This window comes from Sminthopsis crassicaudata, chromosome 4, assembly GCF_048593235.1.
Source record: "Sminthopsis crassicaudata isolate SCR6 chromosome 4, ASM4859323v1, whole genome shotgun sequence".
Classification (NCBI taxonomy): domain Eukaryota; kingdom Metazoa; phylum Chordata; class Mammalia; order Dasyuromorphia; family Dasyuridae; genus Sminthopsis; species Sminthopsis crassicaudata.
The window spans coordinates 296,214,415-296,235,654 of NC_133620.1; the positions used below are offsets into that span (position 1 = coordinate 296,214,415).

Below are 21,240 nucleotides of genomic sequence, written 5' to 3' on the forward strand. Positions count from 1 at the left end.
CAAAAAAGAAAGTTGGGATGAAACAGACCTGTCTGATTGTTTCCCAAAGGATTGGAGGGCATTCTTTCCCAAGTGAGTAATTTGGTGTATACCAAAGAGAAACTTTCACAGGCTGGCCTCTGGGATTAGAAATTGACCTGAGGGTGTTTGAAACCAGCCAGAAGGAGAAAGGGTGTTACCCCCTTTCTTGAGCAAAGGCCTGTGCCTGGAGCTATATGAGGGAGTGTGAGAGTTGGAGAATCAAAGGTGCCATCTGGATAATCTGGGCAGCAGCACAGTGACTGAATCTGCAAGCCTATTTCCCTATTTCTAGTGTGAATCCCCGTCTAGTGTCCTTTACAAAACCTCTCTAGGTCCACGGACAGCTTGCAGTAATTGTAGAATTTCCCCTGCATACTTAATGGGGAAATATTTGGTTGTCAAAAAATCCCTTTTCTTTCTAGAAAGTGGTGTGGCACAGCTATGACCCCTACCCAAATTAAATCGGAGACTCTTAAGATAGAAAATCAAAAAGGATTTATTATGATCTCGAAAGAAAGGGCAACTTCCAACAGACAAGGTATAGTCAACAGAGAAGTACAAAGCAGAAGCTGCAAAATCCTTTAGACCCTAACAAGGCAGTACCCTCTCACCCCTTCCTGGTCCTTCTTCCCATTGGCTAGGAGCCTGGATTTATATTCTTATGTTAGCCAATGACACATTCTTTACCATATTAGGAACTTAATGCTAATGAAAAGATCAGAGGGGTAACAGGAGGGAAATGTAGATACTGCTTTGGAGTATAACTAGGGCATAGGTCGAGGCCATATTCTTCCCAGAGGGCTTCACTCTGTTCATCCCATTCAATCTGTCCTTTTATTTATTAACCTATTTAGATCATGTCCTGGAGCTTAAGGAACCAATTCAGCATATAAATGGGGAATCTATGCCCCCAACTCCCATCTAGGACCAACCCTCAGCCCAACCATTTTCATCTCCAATCATTGAAGTAAATAACCCTTCACAAATAAAGTTGCCTATCATGAAAATCAGCAATAACAGAAATGCTAAAAGAAACAGACACATGCATCTAGCAACTGAGGACCAACCCTCAGCCCAACCATTTTCATCTCCAATCATTGAAGTAAATAACCCTTCACAAATAAAGTTGCCTATCATGAAAATCAGCAATAACAGAAATGCTAAAAGAAACAGACACATGCATCTAGCAACTGATAGATGACTAGGCCAAATACTCCCTTACCTACTTATTTAAGGTATAATGAGTGTAGAGGACCGCAGATAGTGGGAGAATACACATTTTCTGATTGAAAACTACAGATCTTACATACTTTGTGCTCATGGCTTCTACTGACCATTTGCTCTTGAAGGGGTTCTAGTGGCAGTCAGAGAGTTGTGGAAATCCCCTTTTAGTTGGAGGCACAGGTTCTTCACAAATTCTTTCTCGAACCTGAAGAGTTTTAGGTGGCAAAAATAGAAGCTAATTGTTGCATGAGAATTCAGCTTTGCTAAGAGACTGACTTCTTTAATGGCAAAATCCTGTTAGGTAAATGGAGGCTGGCACTGGGAAGAGAATGTCTTCTCAGCGGGCAGGGTTCTGGCAGCTATATCAAGGGACAAGGCATTGTCCTGCTTTGGATATTCTGCAAAAAAAAGGAGTAAGCAGAAGCCTATTATATGAGTAGATCTTGGAGGGAGGCTGGGGCAGTTTGAGCTGATCAGATCAGCTAAATGAAATTGCTTTGAAGGGTTTTTCAGCCTGAATTTGAATAGAGATCGGCTATCAATGGAGGTGATTTGCTTTAGAAATGGCCCAGTTGGATGATGCCACTTAACTTGTCTGGGGAAGATATGCTTCCCAGGAGAGCCTGAGACTGGAATCTTCCTTCCTTACAGATTAAAAGGTACACAATTTCACACCCCCATCATGATTAGAGAAACTTGCTATAAGAGGAAAAATCAGGGGCTTGGTTATAATAACATCAAAACAGGTTCTTCAGGCCTCAGCCTGAGAGTACATACATAACAGGATAAAGCAACCTTATCTCAGTTTGACTTCAGGTAATTGTCAATTTTTCACATTATAGCCAGACTCAGGAATAATCAGGTGGGTTCTCATTCAAAGGAACACCATTGGGAAACTGAGTCAGAAGGCCCCCATCTTAAGCAGAGGCTTAGGTTGTCCTCCTAACTCTTGTCCAGATACTAACCTCCATCTGTAACAATTCAGGATCACATTCTTCTGAGTTGCTTGTGACATATTCCTTCCAGATGGTAAGTTACTAGCTTGATGATCCATTAGATAATCATACCTGAATTAAAAATTCCAAATAATATCAACTACAGTTCCAAGGGACTTAATCTGAAATAGCAAGTGTCATTAATCAAAGATTCAGGTGAAATTAGCTCTTAAGGATCACATATCCTAAATAAGTATTTACTATAATCTTACATTGATTCATCCTTAAAAGTTTACAATTCATCTTTATATCTAAATAGGTTTTAAATTCAACATTATATAAATCACTTTCTATTTTCTTTTCTTTTTTTTTAAATTTTGATTGAAGCTTTTTATTTTCAAAACATATGCAAGGGGGGCAGCTAGTTGGTATAGTGGATAGAGCACCAGCCCTGAAGTGAGGAGGACCTGAATTCAAATCTGACCTTAGACACTTAACACTTCCTAGCTGTGTGACCTTGGGCAAGTCACTCAACCCCAACTGCCTCAGCAAAAAGCAAAAACAAACATACAAAAATCACAACAAACATATGCAAGGATAATTTTTCAGCATTGACCCTTACAAAACCTTGTTTTCCAAATCTCCCGCTTCCCCCAATCCCCTCTCCTAGATGGCAAGTAATCCAATATATGTTAAACATGGCAAATATATATATATATATATATGTAAATCCAACATAGGCATACATATTTATATAATTATCCTGTTGCATAAGAAAAATGAGATTAAAAAGGGAAAAAATGAGAAAGAAAGTGAAATTCAAGCAAGCAATAACAAAAGAAGTGAAAATTCTATGTTGTGATCCACACTCAGTTCCCATTGTCCTCTCTCTGGGTGCAGATGGCTCTCTTCCTCACAAGACTATTACAACTGGCCTGAATCACCTCATTGTTGAAGAGAGCCACATCCTTCAGAATTGATCATTGTATAATCTTGCTGTTGCTGTCTACAGTGATCTCCTGGTACTGTTCATTTCACTTAACTGAGAAAAACTGAAAAATTGATTCAAGACAAGCCAAGAAAAGGCACAGGAAGAGATAAGCTTAGTTTTGTGGTTCCACCCTCTGATGAGGTTGTCAGGTCAGAAATCCAAGTTATATTAAATGGCTGAGGCCCACACTCTGAGGAGATCTAGAGTAGCCTCACTTTCTCATGCCCTGTCAGAAATCTACTCATATTCCTAAGTTTAATTTTTTCCCTATAAACCTTACTTATGGGCCATCCCATTGATGTAATATAGCTTCTAGGGGAGACAGCAATAATTTTAAGGTCTCCTGACCTTAGGGTACTTTTGTTCTAACAATAAGTCAGTGATTTTAAATCTTCTGGCTTTGGAATCTATGATCCTGAGACTCTCTGATCTAAGAATTCTATTCTGTCAGTGCTTAGGAATATAATAATATTACTTCCCTTAGACTTTAGAGAAGATATATTAGTGATCCTGAAACTATTGTTCTAACAATCTGTCTGTCAATGATTTCAAGTCTTCTGGCCTACAAACATTACTGAATATTGTTCATTGATAACCAAATTCTTGAGACCACTCCTTGGTTCTATCTCTAGGCCATAAAATTAGTATATCAATGACATGAACATATAAAATGTATTTCCACATTAACTATGCCATGGGGAAAAAAGAGACCAAAAGGAAAAAAAAACACATACGAAAAGTAAAAAATAATATGCTTTGATTTGTATTCAAATTTCATTGGTTCTTTCTCTTTCTCTGGATGTGTGGATAACATTCTTCATCATGAGTCTTTTAAAACTACCTGAGATCATTGTATTGCCAAGAATAGCTAAGACTTTCACAGTTATCTTTAAAATATTTCTGTTAGTCTATGAGTCTGCTTGTCATCTACCATAGCTTGTTTAGCCATTCCCCAATTGATGGATATCCCTTAATTTGCTAATTCTTTGCCATCAGAAGAAGAGCTGCTATAAATGTTTGTACATAGAGGTCCTTCTCCACTCCCCAGGATACTTTGTTTTTCTGAGCTCAAGTGAAGTGTCATTGAAGAAGGGACCCCGAAACTCTAAAACTCCTTGAAGGACAATTTCTCCTTAAATCCTGTCACTATGAGGACCTCACCTGAGGACAAGCAGGTTCATTCTGTTGTCTGGTTGAATTGCAACCCTATTGAATTAAAGATACTCATGCAATTCTGTTCAAATTTCAGCTCAAGCTGAAACTCAGCTTGTAGATAAAAAGAGCCAACTTGGAACAACTCCTTGCAGAGATCCTAACATGCCACCCCATGCCATGTTATGCCAAGGAAGCTTCTGCCCGCTGGAATAATATTCTCTTCCAGCGCTACCCTCTCTTTATCTTCTTCACTTATTTCCCTAATGAGACTTTATGCCTCTCTGTCAGGATCTCTCTGCTAGAAACTTTACTTCTCTGCCAGGACTCCACTACTTTACTTTCTGTCAGGACCTTGCCACTAAGGAATTCAGCCTTCCTCTATTCAAGCATAGCAAAGGCTGACTTCCTAATGCCTATAATAAACCTCTTTTTATCAGTCTAGCTTTTTCAGGTTCGTAATAATCTCTGTGCCACCAGAAGGGGGATTCCCAAAACTCCCTATCCATGCACTGAATCCCAAGGGGGTGTAGGGGAGTTTAATCTTTCCATTTGGTTCCCTGAACCCTGAATCTGCCACTAGACCTCATCATTTAACTCCCTGACCACCAGGAACCCTAATCTCATTGTGGTTCCCTAAATCTAGACCTCATCATTTGGTTCTGTGACAGAAGGGAACCCCAAAACCTAAATCTCATCATCATGGCTTTTTGCCTTTCTTTCTGAAGGGTCATTATGATTGTTAATTATACATTTCCCTTCATCTTTCCATTTCCTTTTCCTTTTTTTTCTCTTTAATATCCTCTCTCTCTTTACTAATAGTGGTAGAAGAGAATGTGTGACATTTGTGACTTTATAATTTTTTTTCCCTTTCTGTTGCAACTTTTTGTTCTTCTCCTGTCCCAATCCCAAGTTTTTCATCTTCTCCCCTTTTCTTTTAATTTTGCTTTTACTTTCATTCATCCAACATTCAAGATGTTTTGCTTATGTATCGTCTCTTCTCTTTTGCCCCTTCTTAGATCCTTTTCAACCTCTCTCTATTCTCTGCCCCCTTCTATATTTACTTTTTGTTTAATGCATTTCTGTGCTATCATTGAGGGTGAATGTGTATGTCCTGCATATTTGTTCGGAATATATAAAATCTTCCTTTACCTAACTTATATACAAGTGAGGGTCATGGGGCTGCCCACTCCTTTAATCTATTTTTCATGGATATATGCCCTTTACCCTTTGTATCTCTATTATGCAATAGTGATTTCCCTTCTCATCTTCCTACAGTCCTCTCTTCAGTATAGTCCTTATCTTTCTTATCTTTGTCTTCTAAGATTATTAAAACAGAACAAAACTACTCAAACACCTTCTGAGAAGACATATGAATAAGTCATCCTCTTTTTCCATTTGTACAATAGATGTACCTTTCTATTTCTCTCTTGGTGCCTGCATTTCCTTTTTAAAAATCTATCATCAGGAATGTTTGAAATTTTTTATTCCATTAAAAGCCAACATTTTAGTATACATGGAGCCTTTCTTTTTGTCAGAGATCAGATGTCAGATAGATATTTTGATTATTTTATTTGCATGATTCCAAATTGCTTTCCAGAAGGCTTATAATTCACAATTCTAACAACAATACGTAAGTGTACCTGCCTTTTCACATTGTGTCTAGCATTTACTATCCCTACTTTTTGTTATCTTTGCTGGATATAAGGTGAAAATTTGGGGCTTTTTTTTTTTTTTTTAACTATGAATCTTTCAGAGCTTTCTTTATATGGTTCTTATTTTTGCCATTCTTCTTTTGAGAACTACCAGTTCATATCCTTTGATGTTTTATATATTTTTTATTTTCTTTAATCTTAACTTAAACAACCAAAAGTAAATTTTCCTATATGGAGCAGAAGATAAAAAATAATTGTACATCAAACCATGAGTACACTGTTTATATAAAAAAGTATATAATAAATTCCATGATACTTTCAAAATAGAATCATATATATTTCCACATTGACCATGTTACATTTATCCTACATTTGTTGTTGACACTCTTTTTTCTGTCCTAAAAAATACTAATTGTCAAGCTTTAATAAAAATAAATATAACTGAATATAAAATGTTGGGATTTGTCTTGATTTGGAATCACAACACTATGTGTTACATGGTTTGTAATATCAAATAAACATTTTATTATACTCTTTTCTCACACAAAACCTCATTAAAATGCTTTTTAAAATGGCATACTACCCCTATTTTTTCATAAAACAATTTACACAAGTTTTAGTAACTAATTTTTTTTTTTTTGGTAGCATGATTGATTTTGGCCTATTCTTCTAAGGTTAGACTTATCACATTTTAATATTCTCAGGTACTTTTACAATTTGGGAGTAGTCTTTTTTCTTTTCCATCAGCTTGAGCCCTTATTGGCTATATTTTCCCCATTTTTAAGCCAATGACTAGCATCCCAGCTCCATTTAACTACATCAGATAGTAATATTTACTTTGAAGATATAACAAGAGCAAATGTACAACTTCCCACATGTTAGTTTAGTTCTTCCAATAGCATTAGTTTCACTATGTTCAGGTCCAAAGGTAGTACCTGAATTTTACTAGGCTGGAGTCCTCCACTCTAGTTCCTCAGATTGTCATTGTTTGCTGTAACACCTTGCCTGGATTTCTGAATTCTCAGATCCTTGTGTGTTTAGCTCCAGAGTTCCAGTGGGCAGAAATCCTTTGACATGGCAGGTGTAAGGCTGCCATGTTTGGGACTTCTGCAAAGAGAAGACTCCAGCTTGGCTCTTCTATAATAGGAGACTTTGAGTACAACCTGAAGGGGGCTTGTGGGTGGAGTCCCACGTTGCCTCCAGGCTGAGTTTTAGCCAGGGTTAGAATTTTAATTGAATTCAATGGGTTTTGGGACTGAGCCAGATAAAGATGAAATTGTTTGTGCTTAGAGTGGAGTCCCCTCTGTGAGGCAGAGTCCAAGGAGGTTTTCTCTTTTAAGGATTTTTCAGAGTTTTGGGGTTTCTTCGTCACCAGGGATGAATGAGACTATCATCTCCAAGAATCCAGCAGCAAATGTCGATACAAGATTCTTTTATTGGGGTAACAAGAACGATGACATAATGGGGGAGGTACCTGATAAGGGGATGACCTAATGGGGGCGAGGCACCTAGGATGACATAATGGAGGGAAGTACCAAGGAGGCTCCTGATATCCTAATGATGTCTAAGATATAAGACCTTTATCCTATCAAACATTAAAAGGGAATGGTTATAGACTCAGGCCTTGGAACAGAATAATTGAAGAGTAATTGAGGTAGAACAATTGGGGAAACTGGGTCAGGACATTAAAAGGGAACTGTGGCAAGACAGAACCAAATGATGAGGTTTGGCACAGGGCAGAGAGTTGTAGGAACCCCTTCTAGTCGGCGCATAGGTTCTTCTTGAAGGAATTCACGAATCCGAAAAGTTAAGACTGGCAAAAAGAAGTTTATTGTTGGCACTGAGAAATCAGCCTTTGCTAGGAAGCTGACTTCCTTAGTGGCAAGGTCCTGACAGAAAAGTAAAGGTCTAGCAAAGGATTCCTGGCAGAAAGATAAACAAGGGGTATAGAGAAATCCTAGCAGAAGGATAAAGAGGGGTGTTAACACTGAGAAGAGGGAGTCTCTTCACAGCAGGCATCTTCCCAGGCACTTATGCCAAGGAAAGAGAAGTTCCTTAGCATAGCATGCTTTTAGGCCCTCTGCAAAGAAATGAGCCCCAAAGTTGCTCTTTTAAAAGAGATTTGAAATTAAAGTTTCAATTTAATGAGATTGCTGCCTCCAGGCCTAGATTTCCAGTAGAATGGGGCAACTTACTGGGAGTGGTCCAGAGCCAATCTTCAGCTCAATATGGGTCAATAGAAATCTAGATTTCCAGCTAAATGAGATTGCTTAAATTTGAACTAAGTAGGGAGTGGTCCTACAGAAAGAAACCACTTTCTTTAAAATTCTTTAAATAAAGAATCAATCTTGATTCCCTGAGGCAGAACTCTCCAACAAGAGTTTTAAGGACAGTTTCTCAAACTTTCCCCCCAAAGTCAGAGGACAACTTCAGGGTTCCCACCATCAGTATCTCCCCTAATTCCAATATGCTTCTCAACCCCATTTCTCCTCCTTACAACTAACTCACTCTTTTAGGATGTTATGTCCCTTTCAGGATTTAGCCTGCCAGCTAAGGGCATGCCTCAACTTCACGGAGTGCTCCCTTTCTACTGGGTAATTGTGAATTCCTCTAAGGAACTTGTCTTTCATATCATCTCCCACTGTATTTCATATTTACCATTCTTGGTGTCTATTGCATCCCTTCATTTGTTTATAACTTCTTCCTAAATAAATCTACCTTTTGCCAAAGAGAATGGCTATTGTGAATTCTTCATATGACTGAACTCCAACTGTGGGTGCCTACTATCTTCCAATGTCTACATTACCTACATAATTTGTGGTCCTCCAACCACATCAATTGGATACTAATACGGGGAATTATATCCACTGGGGATAGGCCTGTAAGGTTGAGCTAAACCTTAAGTTCAACAGTTTGCCTCAGACCCAGGACCTCATCACTGTGAGCCCCAGTGTCTGTTGACTGGGAAAAGCCCAAGCAGCCAAAACGTAGGGTTAATGTCCTGATTATTATCAGGGGTCACCTTGCCATAAGTGCTCACTCTGTGCTTCTAGTGGAGAATTCTAGTCCTTTCACTCTAGCCAGAGCATCAAGAGAACTAGAGGAGAAAATAGTTGCCAGGATAAAATGGGTAGAGGAAGGATTTGGGGGAGGGAAAGTTAACACTCCTGTAGCCTTTGGTTGAGTTTGACAACTGCAGTCCAGGGATAGAAGTTTCATTTTTGCTATCCTCCAGCTACTAGGTTGGAGGGGTTACACTGTGTTGACTTTCACTGATTTTTATTTGATTTTTGTTTTTATTGAAAAAAAGAAAAAGAAAATGACTGACCGAAGATCACAAAGAAATAGCTTTCCTTCTCTGTTCCCGAAAAAACTTCATTGCTTTCCATAATCTAAGTGCCTCTCTTATACTTTTCCTGAAGTGATGTTTCATTCTTAAACCACTAGGCATGACAAGTGGACAATGGGATGAACTCTCTACACAGTTCAGTCTTTAACCTGACAACAGAGTCATTCCCATATGCTGTTAAAGAGCTTTCTTTCTTCAATCCCAGGTGATCCTCCTACTTTTTTTACATTCCTAAAACCCAAGTCTGATTATGCTACTTTCAGTGGTCAAGATTAAATACATACTCCTCAGCCTGACACTTGAAAGCCCTCTATAATCTGGTTCCAACCTATCTTTCTAACTTTATTTCATACTAATCCCTTTAATTCTGTTCCTCTTCTAGCCATAATGGCTTACTAGCTATTCCTCAATTTCATCTTCCCCTTTTCCCCCTGGTGCATTCAAATGCACAGCTTTCTCCCATGCTTGGTTTAGGGGAGCACTGAATAGTGTTGGTCCATCAGGAAGAACTCTGTTTCAGTTTTCTCATTCGTAAATTGGAGAGATAAATAGCTCGGGACTTCCTATAGTTACCTTAAAGATCAAAAGAGTTAACATATATAAAGTGCTTAGCAAACTTTAAAATGCTTCATGAATGCAAGCTATTATGATGGTGGTGACCACACCTCTTTCCCCTCACTCCCCCTGCAAAAAGTGTACATCCTTTCTCTTAAAGCACTTTGGGTATATTCTTTCTTTCCCTCTGAAACATTCTATAATTTGCACCTTACTTATTTTTGTGTTAGTAGAATCTTTTTCCACTATTATCCTGAAGATAGGGGTTATGGAATTGTTTTTGTCTTTTTGTTTTGTTTTTATATCCCCGAAACTTAATTCAGTGACTATAGAAGCTTAATAATGTTTGCTGAATCGAACTGAATTGCCCTGATCACAAACTTTATTTGCTGAGCCCTAAATTGGAATGTAAGATGTATAGGAATTCAAAAACACATTAATCTAAGTAATCATGGAGGTATTCAAGGCAAAATAATTAGTTCTAGAGAAAAACAAGCTAAGAGGAAACACAGTTGTATAATAGTTACTTCTTTTGCCTTAGATTAGTAATTGCTCAGAGAGAATGAGTTTCAGGGGAATCACAATGCCATAAACTAATCACTCTCCTTCCCCTAGTATCCTTTCTAGTCTGTCACTCATTTTTGTTTAACAAACAAATTAATCTCTGTTTTGTACATACTCTAATCAGATTTATACTAGGGGGGGGGGTTTCCACAGCAACACAAACAGTAATTCTTTGTTTTATATTCATCATTGCTTTATACATTCTTTAATCAGGGATTTAAAAAAAAAAAAAAAGACAAACACGTACTGAGTTCCATTTCATATGAAAACAAGCATTCTCTAACAAGCTTTCTGCGTTTTTTAACACATGTCCGCTTCCTGTCTCTCATCCCTCTCCTCCCTCCCGTTTCCCTTGCCCCTCCCTCTTTACAGCCTGCTCCCTCCCACTTCCCCCTCCCCCATTCCCTCCGGTCCTGATTGGGGGTGGGGGGACGCTGTGAAGCACAGCCCCCCACCCCCATGGCCACCCGTAGGAGCCAGAGGCGGAAAGGGAGACGGGGGGTGCTGGGCACCGCCCTGCTACCCACCCTAGTCCTGGCCCTGGGCCTCTCTCTTGCCTTTTTCGGCCTTCTGCTAATGGTTATCAGCTTGGGGACCCAGGCATCCCCATTCTCCCAGGTGAGATCCCTTTTGCCCTGGAAATAGAGGAGTACTGGGAAGAGCCAGAGTGGGACTACTAAACAGAAGTGGTTGAAGAAACATTGGAGGAAAATGAGGCATGGAACTTAGTTGGAAGGAAGTGAGGAGCCAAGGGTGAGGAATCAGGTGAAGGGAGAGGGTTTGTTTCCCTACTAATGTCCTTTCTTGTTCCCTTCTATAGGACCCAGCCCAGCAAGAGAGAGAGGAAGAGAAGGAGGCTGAGGCAGTAATGGTATGTTTATTTGTGAGATGTATCTCCCCGAGTCATTTTTTTGTTCTATTTTCCTGATTCTCTCTGACTCATTCTCTCTGAGTGTCTTTGCAACCTTGAATCTAGTTTAAGGGCAAAACAATCCTGGATTCCTAAGAGGCAACAGAAGATGTGACTCTAAGAGAGTCCTGGAAAGGGAGTAAAGCCTGGGAGCAGACCCAGTGTGCTCTTTACTCAAAATCACATTTTTGAAAATGTGGTGAAAGACTAAATCTAAAGTTGAAATATCCTAAGGGAAACATAGTGCTTTCTAAGTACAGGCTCACTTTCTCAAATCACCTTTAGAAGTCCTTTTCCCACTCCTGGCCTCAGTTTGCTCACCTCTAAAATGAGCTGGTTGGATTGGATATCTCCAACAGCTTTGAAATTCTGTTGCTATGCTTGTCCCTGGCTTTATCTCTTAATTCTGGCTATCCTCCTCTTTCAGCCACAGTCTTTGTAGGTTTCTCTCATACTGTCTGTTTTTCTTAATCTGGGTATCTCTTTAGTTTGATATTGGGCTGAGGCTATACAGGCCAAGGTTCTGGTTCAAATCTGCACTTACTTTCCCTAGCAAATGATTTCCCAAAGCCAGAATCTAGCTCCTATCCTGAAGAGAAGAGTACGCCTTTCCCGTGGTGAGTGTCCCACCATTCTAACCTTGCTTCATACCAGATCTCAACTATGAACAAGATATTGAGGTGGTGGGAGAGAGATACAGGGAAAGAAGAGGAACAGTGTGTCCCGAGGGGAACAGGGGTTGGTGAACAGGATAAGAACTGGTTGAGCCTGGGGTGAAGGTCTGAACTCAGGAAAGATAGCAGAGCCTGGGGATATCAGACCTGTGGGTACCCAGAAAGAATGCTTTTATTCATCTGGCATTTCTTTATTTTTAGCTGTGAAGGGTTCAAAATTTCGGACTCGGAAAGTGAATGCAGCACACTATGAAGGTGAGATATGACTAGTGGGAAGGGAATCATTGAGTTGGTATAGTGATGGGGAAACAATCAAAAATTAAGTAACATTATCTATGTGTTTTATAGTTCGTGCAATGGATGGAGCTCAGGCTGGTAAGTGATGGACTCCACTGTCTGTGCTGTTGCTTGAAATTACACAGTATCATCTCCTGCAGCTTTTGGCTTTCTGCCCAATTCTTCCAATCTCTTAGCCTCAACTCCTTGGTGGAAGGCCTTGAATTCCAAGCTATATAGCTGGCAGTAGAGTAGTGTCCATAAAAATAAACACAATGGACAAATGGGAGTGGGAGTGGGGAAGGGAGTGAAGGGGTAGAAATTGCAAAAAGGTTGTAAGTACTGAATCCCAAATGTGAGTAGGAGTCTTTTGCCTGTCAACATATCCTTTATTCTCAAGACTGAAGGAAGAAAGTGCCTTCAAGTTTTTTTTACTAGTGACTAGTATAGTGATGCTAATAGATTAGGAGATGGTTTGTGGGAGATCAGATTATATTGGGTAGGATATACTGATTATACTGATTTGAAGTTGGCTAGACACCATATAGTGATGTTTAGCAGATTGTTGGAAATTCTCTTTGAAATGAAGAAATTTTGAGATGAAGTTGGGCTAGAAAGATAAATTTGTAAATCCCTTACATAAAGTTTATATGCTGTAAGAAATGATGAAAAAATGGTTTCAGAACAACCTGGGAAGACTTTATGAACTAACAAAGTGAAGTGAGCAGAAGGAGAAAATTTTACACTGTAACAACAAAATTGTAAAGATAATCAACTTTGAAGATGGTAATTGATGGGAGTGGGGTAGAGAGCGACTAAGCACAATTCCAAAAGACTCATGATCAAACATGCCTTTTACTTCCATGGAGATAAAAAGTTGATGAATTCAGAATGCAGAGTGAAACCTATTTTCTCTTTTTATTTTTGGAAATAGCTAACAGTAATTTGTTTCATATAATATACATATTTGTAAAGTTTTTCTTGCTTTCTGCATGGTTTGAAGAGGAGAGGAGAAAGGCAGAGAATTTGAAACTGAAAATAAAATTAAATTATTGGGGAAAAAAAAGAACAAATGAGATTTCAAAAAGAAAGAAGGAAAAGAGAAAGGTCAAGGATAAAACCTTATGGGTTGTCTACTTGTAGGAGAATCACTGAGTCAAATTGAAAGAAAAAGAAGTCAGAGCTCATAAAAAGTAAGATAAGAATTTGGTAAAAGTGTCTTGGAAGCCAAGAAAGGAGACAACTTCAAGAAGGAAAAATCAAGTGCTACAGACAAAGGGTGAAAAAAAGGCCATTGGTCTTGATCACTGGTGGAGTCATTAGAGAGAACATTTTCAGTGGAGCAGTGGGTGATGAATCCAAATTGTAAAGAGCTTAAAAAAAAAAAAAAAAAGAGGGTAGTGAGGAAATTAAGACACTGAAGGCAGTTTGAAGGGATCACAAAGACAAGGAAAATTTAATTATAAGGGAGGTTTGAGAATGTAGGCAAAAAGGAGAGAACTAGTCAAGAACAACAGAAGGGACAATAAGTCCCAGAAGAAGCAGGAGGTGACAGGATACAAGAACACAAGTGAAAGTTAAATTTGACAACATAAAGGGAAAGATGATAAAAAACCAAGATATTTGAGGTAAAAAGGAGAAAAGGGGATAGGACTTATAAAGTCAAGAGATTTCCTTTGAAGTTTGAAGCTTGTACTTTAGGTACAGTTTAGGTAAAGATGCAAATAAAACCAGAATAAAGATGATAGATTGGAAAAATAAGGAGCCAGAGAATGGAAAACAAAAAAATTGGTTTGAAAGTAGTATAAGAACAGAAAAATGTGGTCAGAGAAGGGCATTTCACTTTTCAAGACTTCTCATCCCTTCATATCTAGTCACCTGTTTTTGAGTTTTCTTTTATTTATGTTCCATCCTCTATTGTCACAACCTCAATACAGCCCCCCCAAAGTTTAATTTATTACAATAATAAGGCTTGTTCCTACTCTGGACTATTCTTTCAAACTACACTAGCTATTTCTAGCAGACTATTTCTTAAACTTCATTTATATCATGTCCCATCTTTTCTCAGAATATTTTGATGGCTCCTTATTCCCCACTGAATCAGGTCACAAGCATATCAGGTTCACTTTTATTTAGTCCAATCCCACCTATTATCATTCCAAGTCCAATTCAAATTCTACCTCTTCCATGAGTCTTTATTTCATCATACAAATGATCTCCCTCTCATGTAAATATAATCATGTAAATAATATATTATAAATAATGTAGATATTATAATCTATACCATACCAATTAGCACTTAATTATATATCATTTTAATTTTAAAGGATGTAAGGATGATGGCCTTATCTCCTGGATTAGCTTATAAGTCTCTAGAAAGTAGGAACTATCTTATCCTTATTTTGGAACCCCAGCAAGTGCTAAGCATATAAATAAATATTAAACCATTCAAGTGGATATGTTTAGTAGAAAACTGTCAATATAGGAATGAAGTTCATAAATGTTATTAAAAGTAGAGATATAGATTTGGGAGTCATTTTTATTGGGGTGATTATTGAGCGTAGGGAATCTGATGAGATCATTAAAGGTTTACATAGAGAGGAAACTCTAGGCCAGAAAGTGCAGTAGTGCTCAGTTGTGAGTGGGAGATAGAGGACAATCAGGTGATTCATTAGAAGGTGGAAAACCAGAAAAGAATAATTTCACAGAAACCTAGTGAAGAGTGAGTACATAGGAAAAGTGGGGTAATGGCTATATTAAAAGCTACTGAGATGAAACCATCAAACTTTGCAATTGAGAGATCATTGGCAACTGTCATGCACAAAGGAATCTCATTCCCCATTGCCTGCTCCTAACTCCTTGAATTTCTACAGATATCCTGGGAGAGACAGGCCAAAGAAGCAGGTTAAAAAGAAGACAGAGTGTATACTCCTATCCAGCTTCTTTAAGTCTAAGGCAGAGTTTCTTAAAACTTTTTTCAGCTGCTATCCCTTTTTATTGGAAAAATTTTTATTTCCCCCAGTATATAGTTATATAAAATAGGTATAAAAATCAAATGTTTACTGATAATAAATCATAAAGAATTTTATTTTAAAGCAATTCTTTGGTATATATAATTTTACATTTATTAGCAAAGAAAGTAAATTTGCATACTTATGAAATGGATGAAAACAAATTTGCATACTAATGAAATAGAAGTATGTTTATTTTTGTGTAAAGAATTAAATTCTGGAGTATTTGATTACCTTTTACTCTTGCCAAGTTTTTTGTGACACCTCTATATTCACTTACTTGACTCCATATAGGATTGTGACCTACAGTTTAAAAAGCTATGGTTCTAAAGATAGTGCTTCAAGAGAGAGACTTTGGAGATTTTCCATCAAGGGTAGTTCCCCCAAATATAAAGTTAATAAGAGAGAGCTCATGAGAGATAATTTTTTTTTTTTTTCCAGTAAAGTAGGAGGGGAAGTTCTCTGCTGAGAAAGATGAAGGAGTGATTTAGGGAACTTGAGGAAAGAAGAGAAGGTATGGAATAACCCCTTTGGGAAGTGTGACAGAGTCAATTGGAAAAGAATAAAAATTGCCATGAAGCAATGAAGGCGCAGTTACAAGTACAGAGGGTACTGAACTTGTATTGGACCCAGTTGCTGGTAAAATTAATCCAAGATCGGGGTTTGATAAGGTCTGAGCAGTAACTGGTTGAGGTGGCAAGAGATTCCAGAATATATAATAATGCATAGTTAAGCTAGTCAATCACTTATCACATCTGAAAATGAGAACAGCAGGGGTGAGAGACTGGTGGCTGAACAAGATGGAGTGAAGGGTTAGGTAAGTACAAAGAATAGACTTAAAAGAAGTAAAGCAGGGTCTAAAATAGAATAGAAAATTATGATTAGGGAAGGAAAAAATTTAGAAGTTAAATGACTTTCCAAGGATCACACAGCTAGAAGAATTCATTTAGTTGAAAGTTAAAGAGGGATCTAAGGTAAGAGATAGTTATCTCTGTGGGTGACTAAGGTGAAGATGTAAGTAATGGGAGCTAGCAAAACTGATAAAATAGGATGTCAAAATATTAAAGGGAATACCTTTTTGCAAATTGAAGTCCCAAAGTTTGAGGACCACTTTTAAAGTGGGGGGAAAAGATTGTACAGCAGGTACTGTACTTTTTTTTTTTTTTTTGCTTTTTGCTGAGGCAATTGGGGTTAAGTGACTTGGCCCAGGGTCACACAGCTAGGAAGTATTAAGTGTTTGAGGTCCCATTTGAACCCAGGTCCTACTGACTTCTGGGCTGGTGCTCTATCCACAGCTGCCCTAAGTTATTATACTTTTTGAAAAAGAAAGGAGAATGATCTGAAGATAGATTACCAATAATTGGAACAGGGAATTATTTCAGATGATAAAGATGAAAGATATGAACTTCAAGAAGAAGTTGTGGAATGATGACCCAAAAATTGGTCTGGAAGTTGCATTGAGAAGCAAGGAGAAAATCAATTCCTCTTCTAGGCCCAGGGTGTTGAAGGGGATGAGAGGCATGAAAGAAAGAAAGTGAGAAGGTCTTGGAGAGGATGGCCAATGATGTAGATAAGTAATAATAAAAATGGGGCAGCTATGTGATGCAGCACAAACTTTTGGGCCTAGCAACCCAAAGACTAATCTTCCTAAGTTCAGATCTGGTCTTTCCATATGTTTTATGATTATTAATCCTTTTCTTTATCCCTACCAGGACCTCCACTCTTTATTATTTTCTCAGGTCATCATCCCTACATTGGTTACAATCTTCCCAGTTTCAAATCCTTAATGTACATACTGGTTTAACTCTATGCTATCCTTTTTCATTTCATATGATATTGTCTCTTACTGTCTTTTTTTCACTTCAGTGATGGCCTTTCTCCTAATTCCAATCTTTCAACATGCATCTTTGATAATATCTTCTCCTGTCTTCTCCAGCAGATGGTCCCCTACTCTCACCTCTACTTTCTAATCTTTCATCTCTATATTTTGACTCTCCCTTTTGCTCACAATCATGCCTATATATTATACCATCCTTTAAAAAAAGACTCAAATTCTTGATTGATCTTACCATACTTGTTAGTTATGCTGTATTTCTTATTCCATTCTCAGCTAAACTCACTGAAAAATTTTGTACTCTACGCTTCCACTTCTTTTCATTTTTTTTCTTTTCCCCTGAGGCTGGGGTTAAATGACTTGCCCAGGGTAACACAGCTAGAAAGTATTAAATGTCTGAGTTAAATGTCTGAGACCAGATTTGAACTTGGGCCTCCTGAATTCAGGGCTGGCGCTCTGAATTGGCACTGGGCCACCTAGCTGCCCCCTTCTTTTCATTTTTTAATCAAACTTTCCTCAATCTAGTTTCTGACTAAATCATTTTGATGGAACTGTTCTTAGAAGTTACTAATGATCCCTTAATTGCTGAATCTAATGACCTTTTCTCAATTCTCTTATTTCTCTGTAGTAGTTGATACTTTCCCCTCCTGGCTACTCTTTCCATCCTAGGTTTTTAATTACCCTGGGTTTTCTTGATTCTCCTGTTTATCTAATCATTCCTCAAGACTCCTTAGCAGGATCTTCCTCCAGATCAAACCAACAATAGAACCCCCAGAATTCTGTGCTGGGACCTCTTATTCTCTCCATACTATCTCACTTGAAGATCTTGAGATTCATGGGTTCATCTCTACGTAGATGATTTTTTTTTTTTCTTGTGAGGCAGTTGGGGTTAAGTGACTTGCCTAGGATCACACAAGCTAATGTGTTAAGTGTCTGAAGCTGGATTTGAACTCGGGTCTTCTTGATTCCATGGCCAGTGCTCTCTCCACTGCAGCATCTAGCTCCCCTTATGTAGCCAGCCTTAGTCTCTCTCCTGAGCTCCAGTTCCATAATCACCAATTATCTTTTGAATATTTCACAAACTCAATAGGATCATTTCTTTTTAATGTTAGTGTCCTTGTATAAATTGTTTTTAGTTCTCTCTTCATTCTGCATCAGTTCAAAGAGGGCTCAATTTCTTCTGAAATGGTTTATCATTTCTTATAGTACAATATTATTCCACTACATTCAGATGTCATAATTTGTTTAGCCATTCATTACCTAATAAATGGGTGCTTCTGTTGTTTCTACTTTGGAGCTATTATGAAAAAAAGCTACTATATTTTTGTATACACGGGCACTTTTACATTTCTTTCATTTATATTACATATAGCACATTGTGAAACATGTAAGTTATAAATATCTCTGAACTTTGCGTCCAATACAAACACTTCAGCCCAATCTTCAAGATCCTACCATGTAATGGCTCATCACCCCATTTCCTCTTTTTCTACTGTTTTGTCATCCTGTCATTCCACTCCTTCAAAACCCAGTTCACATCCTCCAAGAAGTCTTCCTTGATTAGCCTTGTTTTGGGTTAAAAAAAAAAATCTATTGCTACATATTTATCTTGCATTAAAATTGTGTCATTTTGTCCTTGCTAATAGTGGTTTTGTCATTTCCCTCTATATGATTTAATTTCCCAACTATAGAATTCCACAAAAAAACAAATGTATTTTGAGATTTCAAGGCTGAAGATTTTTGTGTGGAATCTTTTTGTATAGGTCTGCATATCATGGACTGAATCTTATAAATTGTTATTGGGAGTATAAGAGAAAGATGGTAAAGCCTATGAAAGGATCCTCTCTCTCCTCCCCCAACCTATCAAGTATGTATTTTTATAGGTATGGATGGGACAGTGAGTGGCTGGGAGGAGGCCAAGATCAACAGCACCAGTCCACTGAGATATGATGCCAAGAACGCAGAATTTACAGTGACCAGGGCTGGCCTCTACTATCTGTACTGTCAGGTGAGATCCCTTATGGGAACCAAAACTTAAGATGAAAATGATGGGCAGGGGAGGGAAGGAAGAAGCCAAAGTCAGAAAAGGAATGAAATCATAGGAACAATGCCCAAGTTGCTGTAATGCTCAGGTAGAAGTAGACCTCATGGGAAGCTTAAGGTCTGGATTGCATATGCACTCTTTTGTCCTCTTATATCTCTTCCTAGGTACACTTTGATGAGGGGAAAGCGGTTTACCTGAAGCTGGACTTGCTTGTGGATGGTTCTTTGGCTCTGCGCTGCCTGGAAGAGTTCTCAGCTACAGCAGCCAGCTCTCCAGGCCCACAACTCAGGCTCTGCCAAGTGTCAGGGCTACTGCTTCTTCGACCAGGAGTCTCCCTGAAGATCCGAACTCTCCCTTCGGCACACCTCAAGGCTGCCCCCTTCCTTACCTACTTTGGACTTTTTCAAGTGCAGTGATGCTCCTAGACTGCTTTCCTAGACTTCAGTCAAAGCCCCATCCTTCCTTCTTTTTGTCCTCCCCCAAATAACACTGTTCCTCTTTTATCAAGCTCTATAGCTTTGTCTTTCCCTCTCCTAATTTCTCATAGCAATGCCCTTCCTAGCCATAAGTTCTTATAATTCAGATTCTCCCATCTCCAGGCTTTCCATAATTAATTTGTGTCCATATCCTTATCAATTACCCCCAAAGCATTCTCACCATTTATCCTAACACTGATTTCCTCTGTCTTTTCCCTTTCTCCAAGATATCCTCCCCCTACCCTTATCTCTACTGTTCAGTTCTGGTCCTCCATTGACCCATAATTCATACTGCTTCCCTCTTCCTCCCATATTTCTACCCCTTGGTTCTAGTTTTGGATCCCTTAATCTTTTATTCTATGTTGCCTTCCTCATGGAAACAATGTGTCTGGAAAAGCCTAAATGCCTGGATGGGGCCCTGGAAGACCTACTTCTCACAAAGGGAAAAGCAGAGAAACTGGAATGGGGTGGGGGAAAGCTAAGGAGATTTGTGGGGAGGTAGGGTGGGTTCCATAATTGATGGATAGAAGATAAAGATTATTCTCTTCCTTGCTAAAATCCCTGTGGATTTTTTTTAAAGTTATTTTTATTATTGAAATGAATTGTTGATAATGGATATTAAAAAGGTAAAATGACAGCCTCTGTTTGACAGGATAGGGGTGGGAGGGGAGGTTTAGGGATCAGAATAGTACTTGAAGGAAATGAGGTTTAAAAAGAATTGGAGGGAAGGGGGAGGATATATGGATTCCTGAAGGTTGAGGAGTTGGAAGGCATAGAGGTGTGTGTGATTCTAAATCCTAGGTAGGAGCAGAAACTATGCTTCCTGAAGTGAGGATCATAGGACTTTAGTCTAAAGGGTCTCTTTAAACTAGTCCAATCCCTTCATTTTATAAATAGCCAGAAAGGATAGTCTTTCTAGAGTCACTTAGTGAATAAATGGCAGGTCTTCCAACTCTAAATCCAGAGCACTTTCCATTACATAAAACCCAAACTATGAAACAGAAATCAGGTCTCTGACCAAGGTACAAAACTTTGCTTCATTTACCTAGTAAGCGTCATTTTCCACCTGGAGGGGGAAATCCCTTGGATTAAGTGGGACAGAGACTTCCTCTTGGCCACCCATAGTATATGATGAGATATATGATAGGTATGATAGTATATGATAGGATGAGATGAGGTGAAGTGGGATGGGGGAGAAATCAAATCAGCAAACAAGCTGACCTAGGGAAGATTGATCACCTTGTCCAGTGGAGGGAAATTTTGGTCAAGCTATTTTAATGTTTCTTTCTGGTAATCTCATATAAGAACTTTTCTCTGGAAACAGGAAGTCAATTGCTTGCCAAGTTCACAGGGAGTAACAGGACATGTTCTAACACACCCCAGTCCTAACCGTAACCCCAGAGCTTGGGCCAGTTTGCTTTTTAAGTTCTGACCTCCCCATTCTGCCTGCTATTCACCTCCCCAACCCCAGATTTAAATTTATCCCCACCTAATCTCTTCCCTTAGCCCATAAAAGCTGTTTTTCCCACTGCTTAAACAAGGGATTCCATCTATCCATAAAACTCTTTT

At 38.6% G+C, this 21,240-nt stretch overlaps 1 protein-coding gene across 1 annotated transcript; it reads left to right on the forward strand.

Moving 5' to 3' along the window:
* The first annotated feature begins 10,805 nt into the window (after positions 1–10,805).
* On the forward strand, positions 10,806–20,229 carry TNFSF12 (TNF superfamily member 12). Its single transcript, XM_074311820.1, has 7 exons — positions 10,806–11,064; positions 11,267–11,317; positions 11,910–11,973; positions 12,232–12,285; positions 12,379–12,405; positions 19,035–19,159; positions 19,360–20,229. The coding sequence occupies exons 1-7, from the start codon at positions 10,906–10,908 to the stop codon at positions 19,609–19,611; spliced, it is 732 nt and encodes a 243-aa protein (XP_074167921.1). The 5' UTR covers positions 10,806–10,905; the 3' UTR covers positions 19,612–20,229.
* Positions 20,230–21,240: the final 1,011 nt, after the last annotated feature.